The 14,693-nt window shown below is 36.7% G+C and overlaps 1 protein-coding gene across 1 annotated transcript in view; it reads right to left on the bottom strand.

The window, feature by feature from the left end:
• Positions 1 to 14,693, bottom strand: part of Kynu (kynureninase) — a 136,949-nt gene that overhangs the window by 74,810 nt on the left and 47,446 nt on the right. The window contains exons 5-8 of the mRNA XM_036185801.1: positions 13,250 to 13,311; positions 11,806 to 11,877; positions 10,256 to 10,330; positions 8,225 to 8,371 (exon numbers count right to left, since the gene is read on the bottom strand). Coding sequence (XP_036041694.1) covers positions 8,225 to 8,371; positions 10,256 to 10,330; positions 11,806 to 11,877; positions 13,250 to 13,311 — 356 coding nt within the window. The remainder of the gene's footprint in view (positions 1 to 8,224; positions 8,372 to 10,255; positions 10,331 to 11,805; positions 11,878 to 13,249; positions 13,312 to 14,693) is intronic.

The raw sequence follows: 14,693 nt of genomic DNA, 5'->3' as shown, positions 1-14,693 counted from the left end.
CATTTGTCTGTGCACTTACAGACATGAAAATTTTTCAAAGAAAAGTTGGGATTTATGCTGAAGATAAATGAATGACCATTCACATGTGGATGTTGCTTTGGTATCTCTGACTTTTTGCTAATTGATTTTACCAATGAGATACTTATGTGTTCTGTGGTTTTCTTTATCATTAAGTATTCAGAATCAATTGTGTGATTGCACATGCATGTGTGTGTGTGCATGTCTGTGTGTTTGCGTGTATTTGTTTATTGTACATGTCCATGAGCATTCTCAATGGCCGTGTGTCCTACTCTATCAATTGCACCTTATTTCCAGAAGACAATGTTGCTTATTGAACCTGAGCTTGTCATTTTTTTCCAGCTAGTATGGCTGGCCAGCAAGCCCCAGAAATCCTCCTGTCTCTTTTTCCTCACAGTGATGAGTAACAGGAGCACCTGTGGCTATGTCCAGCTTTTTATATTGGTGCTGAGATTTGAACTCAAATCCTCAGCTTACTCAGCTTGTGTTGTTACCCAGTGAGCCATTTCCACAGTCCCTCTCTTCTTTCTCCATCCCTCCCTCCTTCCCTGCCCTGTTTCCCTCTCCCCATCTCTCTCCTTGTCTCTCCCATCACTCTGTATAGGTTTGAAGAAATGAGGTCTTCCTGTGTTGCCCAGGCTGGCACTAAGCTGCTGGACTACAATGTTTCTTCTGTTTCAGCTTCCCAGATGGTAGCTAGGATTACAGGTACAGATCACCAGGTATAGCTGGGAATTAATTTAACTTTATTAACATGGATTGGATTCCAATTGCTATTAATATTTATTAGTAATAGGAAGGCTTTATGGTTGGGCCTGACATATAATCCACACATAAAAATAAAAATTGCTACATGATAAAGAGGTGTCTTGTGGTATTCTTTCTTTTAATCTACCACCTGTGTTTTAGTTTTAGTAGGCTCAAAGGAAACAAATACATGAGCACCCCATATGTATGTTACTGTAATGTGTCAAAGGGATGAAGGATTAAAGCGACTTATTTATTCATCTACCCCTTCAATAGGTAATATTTGGGCATTTACTATCTCCCAGGAACCAGGTGTTTCATGTGGGCAAGGCATTTGCTTGGGGACAGAGAGCATAAGGAGTTTACAGTGATTTTTTTTTTTTTTTTGAGACAGGGTTTCTCTGTGTATCTTTTCACCTTTCCTGGAACTCACTTGGTATCCCAGGCTGGCCTCGAACTCACAGAGATCTGCCTCCCGAGTGCTGGGATTAAAGGCATGTGCCACCGCTGCCCGGCTACAGTAATATTTTTTAAGAGTTCAATTATTGAACGGTGTATTAGTCTGTTGCTTAACTTTTGAAGCTTCAGCATAGCTTCTTCTGCCCTTAACAAGCTGTCTATATTATTCCGCTCTTGTGTGCATTCTCATGCAGAAATACTCATTCACCAGTGAAAAACTCTCTTCTTTTTTTTTTTTTTTTAACCTGGAAGTCTCCTTTCTTCACTATCTCCTTTTCCAAGGAAGCTATATATCCCAATATTTATTTACTCTTTTTTCATGTTGAAACTTATAAACATTTATTGAGTACTTATCACATGCTAAGTATTAAATATTTTTAAGATGTCATTTCTCTTAATTCTTCTTAAAGCAGGCTTATGAAGCAAACATTACTATCATCTTAATTTGCTAGGTAGACAAAATAAGTTATGCTGATGAGTGCATTTCATCAGTTAAATTATGCTAAAATATAATTGTCCAAATATAAAGTATATAATACACTCTAACAACATATATACTTTATGTTAGTTACTTATTAGTTTATTAATATAAAATATATAATTAATACACTATTGTCTAGTACGTACATCTCACAATTAATACAATTACTTAAACTTTTTTCTTTACTACTGAAAATATTGTACAATGTAAGTAAAGGTGCACATGCCATGGTGCATATATGGAGGTCAGAGGTTCTGGGAAAAAAGCTCTGGTCTTTAGTGTTGCACAACAAGTGCTTTTGCCCTCCTGCCAGCCTTAATTACTAAAATGACTAGTGCACATTCCAATCTACATTTCAAAAGAAACGTCCTACCCCAATCGGTATGTGAGGGCCCCGAGTTCGGGTAGCAAAGTGAGCAACACTTTGCAGACACAACTAAGTTTCATTTCCCAGAGAATGCACAGACTGTTAGCCAGTGGATTACATGAGGAAGGCATCTTGCCACTTGAAGGTAAGGCATTTGGGAAATTGTGCTGATGACACCCTTTATCCTCATCCTTTGGCTGGACACACCAGAGCTTATGGTATGAAAGCCAAAAGGTCCAATCCTGACTCATGAGAACCTATTCTTTGCATGGACAGAAGGTTGACCTCTGGACAGCATGAGCAAGAAATAAACCCTGGGTGGGTATTGGGAAAGGGTCTGTAGTTCTTGTTTTTTTGTTTTGTTGGTTTGTTTGTTTTTTTAACAGAGGCTATTCTACCTAACTAACACACAGAGAGTTTTGAATAGAAGATAATTACCAATGAACTTTTAACTACTCAGTTTTGTTCATTGGATTGTTTTGTTTGTTTGTCTGTCTGGTTTTGGGAAGGCTGGCTCTTCAGCCACTCACACTAACCTGGAAATTTCCTTTCTCCTGCTTCAGCCTCCATGGTGCTAGATATAAGCACGTACTATCAGGCTCAGTCACCTATTTCTTTTGATACTCTAAACTAAGAAGTTATCGTTCATGAGAACATGCGTTTCTTTCTTATAAGTTCCTTATGAACTGTTTTCAGTGCCTGTGAAATGTGATGAGGGAGGGAAAGGGGGAGGAAGGAAAGAAAGAACAGGAGTTATGGCTCAGAAACAAAGGCATCATGTTAGAAAGCAGTGGGTCATCTGTAGATGTAGTTAGAAAATACTGTGGGTTGGCAATCCCAAACCCACTCTCTGGCACTTTCTTCTAACTATAGGACCATAAAAGCAAACTCTTTCTTCACCCATGCCTCTTTGGCTGCCACTTCAGAGGCACTGAGTCATGAGCAGGAATCTGCTAGGCTTTGCTGGGAAAGATTTAGCACTTCACATAAAAGGGACACATGAGACAGATGAACCTGCCCTCTCCTCCATTCTTCCTTCTTGCTGCCTTGAATAGAAATAGGTCCTGGACCTAACTGTGATGTGGAAAGTCTGAGGACTCTAGATCTGTCACTCAGACTTAACTGTGCTTCTCCATACAGCTCAGTAGCCTCAGGACACTACTGCTCTACGGTTAGCAAAAGAGAGTTCTGTGATTGGGCTGATTTTCATTGGTTTGCTGTTCATTACTCCTGCAAATCTTAATATTTGATTGAGGAATGTTTAAGAAAAGAACAGATAGTGAGAAAGCAGAACATAAAGTATTTGGCTAAAATTTTAACAGTGGAAGCAGGGGCAGTCTCTGACTCTTGCCTACTTGTGGGACCCTTTTCCTCCTACCTGGTTGCCTCATTCAGCCTTGATATGGTGGTATGTGCATGGTCTTATTGTAGCATGCTATACCATGTTTGGTTGATGTTGCAGGGAGGCCTGCTCTTTTCTGAGGGGAGATGGAGGGTAGGGTTGCAGTTGGGATGTAATACAAGAGGTAAGAATATGGCACATGACTGCAATTTTAGCATTCAGGAGGGGGAGGTGAAATGCCCTAGGGTTTATCTCAAGTATCAGGAAGAAAGAAAGAAAGAAAGAAAGAAAGGAAGGAAGGAAGGAAGGAAGGAAGGAAGGAAGGAAGGAAGAGAGGAAAAAAGAAAGAAAAAAATGATTCAGATAGGAAACTAGAGATGAGCCCTAAGTCTGGCGTAATGGTGAAGCACGTGATCTTGAAACACATGCTGGATATCCAAGTGTTGTGGGAAGATTAGCATTGACTGTGGATTTTTCATTGTCCTGCAACCCAGGGCTTTTCAATTAGCAGGGATGACTGAGTTGAGGGGCATTTTCAAAATCACTAGAGATGGTGGTGGAGGTTAAGGGGATACATCTGCATGTTGTTGGTATAGAAAAGAAATGTTAGTAGAAACAGGTAACAGACCATGAAAATCAGAAATATAGAAATCAGAGCTCCAGAAAGATGGGTTGTTCAAAAATATGAAACAACCATGTAGTCCCAAGAACTGTTGAGTATCTCTCTTCAAACTCATGTCTTCTGACACCTCATGGCCTTCTCTATGATTTCTTATCTACTCTGTTTCATTTTCCTCAATCTTGCCACCCAAATCTCTGACCTTCCTCTTGCTATGAAAAGCACTTCCACATCTTACAATCACCATATAAGTTAAAGTTGTGGTATCAAGTCTTCTTCTATGAATTTTATTTCATCTTTGATACCTATTGAAAATGTAATATTCTTCTGTCCTTCAAAAATTAACTTTACACCACTTACAACCTAACCAGAAAACATGAGACAACAGTAGAAAATGGGCTAAAGAAACCTTAAAAGGCGTTTCACAAAAGAAGATACCCAAGGCATATAGCACACATTTGAAAGTTTCTGACTCGATCAGGGCATTGAGTAACTGATACCAAGATTGCTGCAGGGCAACAGTTGCTCTCATACACACTGCTCAGAGTGCACACCAAATTTATATAATTCTGTAGGAAAGTGGTGGGTATTGTTGATTATGACTGAATTCACACACAACTTATGATCCAGGGATCCTACTTCTAAGATACATCCTTACCAGAAATTTGATGAAGGCTTACCCTAAGTGATTTGTAATAACAGCCAAAGTAGCATGTATAGAAGCAGCCTTCAAATGGAAAAACAAACACACAAACAAACACACATCTGCTCTGGTACAAATTGAGAAATTGTACTATATTTCCTATCTGTGAATGTTATACTCAGATAGAAATACAAGGAAGTATAGCTTGGATGAATTATTACTACAATCTAGGAACAAGCCAGCTATGAAAGGTCTATATTTGCACACATTTTTGAACTTCTATAAAGAGTCAAACTGGACAAAGAGCCTATATTTGTAAAGTTGGTAGAATTTGGGATAGGAAGCTCTATCCTCTAAATATTGCTGTATCCCCCCAATTCACAAGTTATTAAATAATACCAACTTATTGAATAATACCAAGTTGTTAAATAATACCAGCATTAAGAATGGGGACATTGGGCCGGGTGGTGGTGGCTCACACCTTTAATCCCAGCACTTGGGAGGCAGATGCAGGCAGATCTCTGTGAGTTCACAGCCCACCTGGCCTACAGAGTGAGTCCCAGGAAAGGCACAAAGGTACACAGAGAAAACCCTGTCTCAAAACAAAACAAAACAAAACAAAACAAAAAAGGAAAAAGGAATGGGACATTGGGAAACAATTAAGGCACCAGGATTCCTTCCTTATGAGCAGAATGTGTGTGTGTGTGTGTGTGTGTGTGTGTGTGTGTGTGTGTGTGTGTGTGTTTGAACATACACATGAGTAACACACACACACACACACACACACACACACACACACATATATATATATATGACATGCTCGATTTGTTTAGTGTTGTTTTTATGTATATGATTTCAGAGCTGACCACGTGGTATAATGGACTAGAGGGTTTATCCTTGAACGTTTCTCCTGCTCTCAGCATGTTTTATTGTTTGCCATTCATTGTCTATAGTTCGGCTCCTTAAGGTTTTATCCTTCCTTGTTAGCACTTCTATCAAAAGCAGAGAACAAGTGGTCATGGGGTGCCCAGCCCCTAATGAACCAACACAGCTCTCTTACAGGCTCAGAGAACACTATCTGAAAGGGCGCATGACTGTTAAGGGCTAGAGGAGCAGGGAATCTGCTGTGAGAAAAGTGTCTCCTGGAAACGAAAAGAAGGCACATCCCTAACACCTCAGCACTATGGTTGCCCAACCAGTCCTGGAGAGCTATATGCCCAATTTTAAATTAATTTCAAGATACAAAGTAATTCCAGCTACTTGTGATTTGTGCTGCTGTTGGTATATATACATTTTTAAATTACCTTTCAAAATGTGTGGACCCACTTCCCTACTACAAACTTTGAAATTTTCCCTTCAAGATTTTGAAGTTTTTACTTCATAAGTGACTCATTGATTTTCATTGCTCTATTCACTGTCATTTTGGCTGCTATCATGCTCAATTTCTAGAAACTTCCCTCTCTTTTACCTCACTTTTTAAGTCTTAGCAGTGATAATTTTAAGTCTCCTTCCCCCTAACAATTGTCAGTTTCTTTTGTGATTGACACCTTTAATTTTCTCCCTGTCTCTTTCATCAGCTTTATATTCATAGACCACACAGGAGAGTTACATAAGTCTAATTTTAAATTAGCCTAATTTTTCAACTCCAGTTGAGAATGAAAGCAATTGGACAGCAAGAGGGTAAACATTTGTTAAAAGAAATTTGATAATGGGTAAATCTAAGTCAGCCATATCCCTAGTTCATTCCCATGGCATCATTGCATTTAGATGGGAACCGCTCAGTTTTCCCTTCATTTGCTTGACTGATGGTGTCATGAGAATTTGATTCTACAGACATGTTAAATGAATGACAGCCAGCGGCACACTCAGAGACTAGTTCCAGCAGCTAATTCCTGGAACAAGAATTCAATATAAAACCTAATAAACACATTTTAAAGATTTTAACATTTTATTTATATTTTGAATATTGGAGTATTCTGCCTGCATGTATGTATATGTACTTCAAGTATGCCTGGTGCCTCAGAGGCTAAAAGAAGACATTGGATGCCTGGAACAGGAGGTACAAATGCTTTAAACTGCCCTGTGGATGTTGGGAACAAAACCTTGGTCCTCTGCAATAGTACCAAATGTTCTTAATCACGGAGTTATCTCTCTAACTCCCTTATTTTTATTTTTAATGGGAAATAAAGTCAATATCTGGGACATTTCCCAGTGTTTCATATCCACTGAAGAGAGTAGAGTGGGGAGGGACCCTGGTTAACAGCAGAACGTGAGGCAGTCACGAAAATCTTAACATACTACATTCTTAATTCTTAGTGCATGAGGTAGATACTGCTATTATAAACTTGAGACAGAAGCTCAGAGAGGTCAAATAACTTGCTAGGGATCATCTAACATGACAAAGATCCAGCCAGTGTCTGAAAACCTGTCTCTGTCCCTTGTATCATTTCTATGAAGGTTAATGAGACATGCTTGCATACTAAGGGAACATGGCTGCTGATTACTTGCAGAACATTTTAAAACACAAGTTTTATTGGCCTCCCTTTATTTTGGTGCTTAAGATTTAATATCTAAATTAAGAAGACATTATCTTTATATCTCTTGTAATGCACCACTTTCACAGTTATCCATCAAATCAGCTGGAAGTCCTGGTTGGAAATTCCTAGAGACCACTGAAAATGATGTTAAATTTCTTTTCATTAGTTCCATTCATTAGCTTCAATAACTGCACATATTAGCTGGATCTCACATATATAATAATCCTATAACTTATTAATGTTCAGAATAAAATTCAATTGTCACCTTTTTTAATACAAGTCTTGATTGCATAATCAAACAGAACAGCTACTTAGGATTTTAAATATAACTTATTACTATTGAATTTTTCTCCCAGTTGATTTCTTGCTTATAGCCCAAAATTAATAAAAAAAATTCTTAAGTCACTTACTTATATAGAGGGAAACATGATATACAAATAAAAATAATTTAATTTTGAATTAATAGTATACAGGGGAATAAATGCTTTTGCTACAGACAATATTATAAAGCTAGAAGATTGTTAGAAATAAAATGGCATCCTTAAAGTCACTTGAGTAAAACTCATCCTACTGATAACTCTATATGAGCTACTAATAGAGTCCATAATTCCTTATCTGGAAGTACCTAGCTTTAACATTTAGAACAAGTTACAGTATGACAATGTACTGAAGTGGGCTTTTTAACAGTCCTTTCATACTGAAGACCATAATATTTCATCCCTCTTTTGCTGTCTAAAGAGTCACATCATGTGTGCAAAGTGTGCTCATCCTGGACTCGGGCCCACATGAGGATGACATTATGATAAATGAGGTTGGATCATTACGTCATGTAAACATGGCTTGAAATACAACAACCATAGCAATAGTAATAATAATATCTTAAAATTTAAGTCTCCTTTCTAAAGAAAAAGATTCCTAAAACAATTTAAAGCACACATACAATAACGCAGGTGGACCACTCTCGAGCAGAGTGCTGCCTGGGGAAGTGACAAGGAGAGAAGAGTTGTCTACCTTTGCTTGTCCAGCTTTTGTAATGGCCGGCATGTTGAAGAGCTGACCAGTGTAAAACTGCACTCCACTGAACAGGATCACTGCAATCGAGTCTCCTTCCTCCTCGATTACTTCCAGTATGTCCTCCATCCTTAAGGTCTCTTCCCCCTAAGTCAAATTCAGTGAAAGTTGACAGTATGACAGTAACAAACATCCCACTCCATATCCACTAATGTCTTTCCTTCATAACACAATGAAAGGTGACTGTGCTTCCCCATGCCAATGCTCTTCAGAAATCTGGCAAAAGAGCAGCACTGGGATAGATTTTGTTACAAAGACATAAAAAATAAAATGCTGAAGAGGTTTCATTTAAGTGCCTGTCTGCACAATCCGATTTGCTCTTTTGTACTTCAGTTTTCAACTAATATTTACAAACCTGTAAATAGTTTTCCTATTATCTTTATCTAATAAACAAGGCATGAAGTCCTTGAAATATTTTATAGCAAAGCTTGAGATCCACTTTTTACACTTACCAAGTTAGTGGTACTTTTTCCAGTGAAAACTTCCTTACATACCTTTCAACTGAGTTTTGCCAATTGAACATTTCAATTATTATAAAATTTAATCTTTTCCAAACTAATGTAAAGATAAAGACAAACATGAAGAAAACAGAGCAAAATAAAATATTAAGGACAAAGTTTCTCTAACCTCCTCACCACAACTAATGTTTGGAAATTGTCAGTGAAGTGAGATTCAATCTTGAAAACTTAACTTGAGCTGTAAGAAATCAGATTAGCATCTGCTTAGGGGTGAGGGGTTTGATGTCTACCAACTTTTCCACAAATCTTTTCTTGTAGCAAACATGACATAAATTTGGGTCCAGTGCATGCTTAATTGCCTTAATATCATGTAGAAAGCTCATTAAAATAATTCTATACTATCCTTCTATATACGTTTTCAAATTTCTTGCTATTGTCCAAAGTCCCATGTTAGAAGACATGTATGGATGAGTAGGGGTGTGTGTGTGTGTGTGTGTGTGTGTGTGTGTGTGTGTGTGTGTGTGTATGTATGTGTGTATAGTTTCTATTAGAAGACTCCTAGGGATTTTTTACCAAATAGGAAAACCATTGATATTGAAATCTCTGTTTTATTAGATATATACTTTTTATAAATATAAAGAAATAACTTAGTAATTATAAAAATTCTACTTAGGGAACTGGCAACTTAAAACTCTTAAAATTCTAATACAGTTTGACAATAACAAAAAACAGACTAAAGAGAGTACTGCAGAAACTAACATGTAATTTATTTGGCTAAAGGATTACCATGAATCAAATTAGAAATAAAATTTTCAGTGAGATAAAGCTCTCATTCACTTTGATTTGAAGCTATCTACTAATGCAAACAACTGTTAAAGTGGACCCAGAGGATAAAGTATACTGGTCATATCTAGCCCTGAATTTTGGTTTCCGGTGGCTATATTCATTTATGCTAGAAACTACCCATTTATGTAGTGCCTGTGAAAACAGATACCTCTTACAGATCTGAGACTCTTTTATACCATTAATCCTTTATGTTGGTTCCTACATACACTGGAATCCCAGACTCTTCAACTTATTGGCTCTAGAAAACGTACTGTGTCTCATGTACAAGGAAAAGTTTGATACATTGCAAAAGAACATCAAATACAGTCTCCATACAGTTTCCCATTGATCTCTAGTCTTTGATTTTAATGGGATCCACCAGCAACTATATTTGAAATTTAAAGTGGTATATCCAATTTGTCATCCCATTCTCACCCACTTGACCACTATGGACTCCTTTGGCATAAAAGGAAAAATTCCTTGTCATATATCTAGCTCTTAAAAATGAAGATAAATATACTTCCATTTATTTTTTTATTTTAAACAAAATGATCTAATAGTAAAAAATGCATTGGTTTTTTATGCTTTCTTATAAGCTACATCAAATCCATGAAGATAATACATTTCTGAGGGAAATCAATGGGCATTAAGTAGAAGTATAATGAACATTTCTTTCTTTCTCAGATACCTCTCTTGGATTTATCATCCGCATACTTTTCTCAACATCAAGTCCATGAAGTTGAATCTGTGATTCAATAGCATACTGAAAAAGAAAGAATTTTGTTCATTAAATTAAGTCCAAAGCACAGCAGTCTGTTAACTCCTGTGAAAATAAATAATAAAATACCAATGAAACAAAATCATTATATTAAACCACATGTTAAAGGTAAAGTGAATGACTATACCAGAGAGGACCTTCTCAATGTAATGGAGCAGGATGTGGGGCATTTGTTGAAGTACCACATACTAAAGGTAATTAAAAGAGCAGAGTAGCTTTTAGAGATAAGGAGGTTGTTCCAGGAAACTCACCCAATGCAAATCACAGCTGGGGCTTGCAATGTACTCAAGGAGAGGAATTTGAAGTACTGGCTTGAGTTAGGATAAACTAATAGCTCACCACAGAAAGAGTCAGGCACGAAAGACAGATCACATTTGAGACTCCATGGAGAAAATCAGATATGTATTTGGCCAAATAACTAAGAGGAGCTGGAATCATCTTCAAGGTAGCAAGGTCATAATCTTGTTTTGATTTTTTTTTTTAGCAAAATATCATTTGTTGGATTAATAGAATTACACGATTTAAAATTACAAGATGTAGTATAGAATAATAAAAAATAGGAGTGAGGTTTCTTTAAAACTAAAAGAAAAGGTTTTACCTGTGTATGGATCTGGAAGAATCATGAGTATCTGAATGAGCTACAAGAAATCCTTTAATCTTCTCTCTGTGTAAGGCTGTAGTTACACATACATTTTTCTGTGTGTGTTCACATGCACATACAAAAGCCATTGGTCAATGTAAGGTGACTTAGATGATCTTTCTATATCTTGTTTTTTGAGACAGGGTGTCTCATTGAAACTGGAACTTACTGAGAAGAGAGACAGGCTATATAGCAAGCCTCAGACATCCTCCTCTCTCTCTTGTCCCCTGTTCTGGGACTACAGGTCCACATAGCTCTACTCAGCTTTTTTTGTGAGTGGTAGATAGCCCGATTTAGATCCTTATGCCTCTACAGCAACCTCTTTACAGACTTAGCCATCTCCCTGCATTAGCATTTTGTAATCTTTAATATTTTTTCATAGAAAGGAATCAATAAGTATTGCTAGTATACTATGAGGAAAGAGATGCAAATACAAGTTCATATGACAATTTAACATTGCCAAAGGGTTAAGCAGTGGAGTTTTTATTGATTTGATTTTATAAAATAAAACAGCAACAGGAATTAATAAAACATTTATAACCACACTTGATTTAGGGAACGATTTGCTCAACATCTTTAAAAGGACTAATAAATCAATGTCCCCATTCAGTCCTTTTCTCCCTGAACACATGTTTACTTGAACAAAAGAAATAAATCTCGTATCTAGGAAAAAAAAAACCCTAAATCAAAAGCACTTGACAGATCTTTTTTAGTCAGCTTACTTTGAAACGACTAACGAATAAACATTCAAGTCAGGAAAATGATACATCCTGCTAGGAAGAGTAGAAAGAACATAAATATAATCTGAAGAAATCCTTACATGATCAGAAGGGAAGGCTTTGGCCTCTAGAAGAATCTTGTGCCGCCTTGGTGTGGGCTTAAAGAATGATAACTACAACGAAACAGAGTTATTGGGAATCATTAACACACAATTCACTCATTCACTCCTTTATGCCACACTTTCATTTTATAAGCTCCAATGTTTTAAAGACATTAATTAATTAAACATCTAAGATATCTGACAGGGGTACCTTTCCAATTAGCCTAGTTTCCAATGAATTATGAAGAGGGGGGAGATATTGGCTCATTACATTTATCAATGGAAAACATACTCAGAGGAAAGTGTGAACCAGATAAAAACATATTCTAAGGCTTTACCTTAACGTTAATTGAAAATTTATCTCCTTAAACATTTAAAGGTAATTTCTCAAGAGTGAGGCTGAAATAGCTTATTCTATGCATGTCTTATGTACATATCTTACTCTGCCAATTTGGTTCCCTTTCTCACTTTTCCCTCTTGTCTGGTGGTTTGCTTTATGGAGTTTTGGTTTACGTCCAGCTAAATGTGCCTCTGCCATCACATGAAGCCCCTGTCTATCTTAGAGGCACCAGCCAGAAATACACTGCCTATTCACTGGCCCTTTCATTTCTCCATGAAGCCCCTGAACAATAAGCTTGGCACAGATTCTAATACAGACAACACCTTTCATCAGGATGCTCATTAATGGCCAGGTGATAAATTAATTTTTACATGTTAAATCACCGAGTCCTGCACATCTATGAGGAAGACACTGTTGTCCTCATTATTACACAGAGAAATACTATTTCTCAGAGATACTGAGAAGTTGGACCAACATTACAGAGACACTAAGCAATTAGTTGGGAGTTAAAACTAAGGATGTATGAACTTTTCAATATGAATCAAAAACAGATTCTTGCATGTTTGCACCAGAGTGTAACATGTATTTTGTCTTTCTCTCCCTGTGTATAAATAAATATCAAAGGTACTTAACCTGTGATGTTTTGTTATGCAGCTCTTTTGTATTGATAACTATGATCAATCACAATGTGATAATGATGAAATACATTAGGTATCGTTGACTTCTGCTACCAAAGGTGCATTTTAGTTTGATGTTAGAAACCACCAACTTTTTTTTTTTTTTTCAGCGTAGGGAAACATCCTTTCTGAAAGGCTCAGAGCTTGCCATGAGTGTTCTTATAGAACAGTTTCTTCTTTCAAGCACTGTTACTATTTTTTCCTTCTGTTCTTGATAAGAACTCATTACTCTAAAGCTCTTTGTAAGAAGAAACTCTTCCACAATTAAGAAGGAACGATGCGGTCATAGTCTAGAATTTCTTGGTGAAAATATAAATAATCTCACATGTTAATGAATAGCCCATCAGAGACTTATGAATTTAAGATAGAAACATATCAGATTATGCAAATAAGAGAACCCAAAACACAGATGGAAAAGAATCCTTACCAGTAGCAGATGTAAATTAACAGTCAAAGCATTCATTAGAACTATTTCTTTCTCATGGGCTCCTGGAAAACAATCATTAAAAATCCATCATATTTGAGGTTTATCTTGTTGGTTTAGAATGTACTTGGAACATGAGGCTAGGACTTTATTTGATCATACCAATGTTATTATTGATATGTAATTATGAAAATGGAAGTTCCACACCTGATCCATTTACATACATGTAGACAGTTAAAAACTGTATTTCTTTTTTGACGTTATAAGTAACAAAACCAAGATAATAGTCATTTCTATGACCCACAAACTCAAAGTGATTTATTCTGTTATCAGTTGGCAAAATCCCCAGAGAGTACTTTTTAATGTGTGTACATTTTGAAATTAAACTTTGAAGTTGTTGTTCCTGACATGAAACTAAAGTGCACCTTTAGTAACAGAAGTCAACTCTGCCAGATATATCTCACTGTTACCACTGTAAGATCGGTCCTAGTTGTCAAGACAAAAGACATGAAGAAATACCACAGCTTAAATACCTTTATGATTTGTTCACACACAGGGATAAAATGACAAGGTAGATGTGTACCATCTGATGAAAACATAAGCAAAATTAAGAAATCTATTACCTACACACCATGGGACCTGGCTATGAATGTTTGAGAACTGGAAGGAGACAGGAGACAGAGCCTACATTTGTGACTGGACACCCCAGAGAAGCTTTACACCTTATGTGTTTCAACTTTCTATATGTTTCTTTTAAAAACACCAACTAGACCTATTTAAGGTAAATGATTTCCTCACTAGCACTGAGGAAAATATCTACCATGAAGTTCATAAAGCTGTTAGAGAAAAATATGTAATGCTGGTATTACATGGTCTACTCACAGGCATAGTTATAATAGAGTTCCCTTTAGAAACACAGTGGTCAGTGGGATAATAAGTCCACTAAATTCTAGGGTATGTGGGCTTGGAGTGAGGTAACTGGAAATGAGTGTTTAACTTATGAGTTCTTATATTAACACAGCTTTTCAAGGAGGAGCCTGTGTTTTCCTTTGGTCAGAGGCAAATCGTATTGGCTATCTGGATTTTTTTAGTTGTTGTACAATTGGTGAGTAAGTAGTGGGTGTTAAAAGACATCCTTGGTCATCTTAAGGGAGATCAGGTCTGAAATCAAGGGGCCAGGAAAACAATGTCCATCTACATGTCTAGACATAGTAATTGGACATGATAAGCTTACTTCACATATAATGACATATATCTTCTCCTACATATGAAATACATTTTGAAATATGCTATTAAAGTAAATGTTATCAGCTCTATCCTAGCTGTTTCTCTGTACTGCAGTATGATATTTTTTTACTATTGCTTCTTAAATAAAACCCTATTCTATGGTATCTGTCTTGATCATATGATTCTCTGTCATTTGTAAATATTTATTGTGAAAACCACT

Source organism: Onychomys torridus, chromosome 4 (assembly GCF_903995425.1).
Source record: "Onychomys torridus chromosome 4, mOncTor1.1, whole genome shotgun sequence".
NCBI lineage: Eukaryota > Metazoa > Chordata > Mammalia > Rodentia > Cricetidae > Onychomys > Onychomys torridus.
Note: the sequence above shows the minus strand (reverse complement) of the source record. Positions and strands in the feature narration are given on the sequence as shown.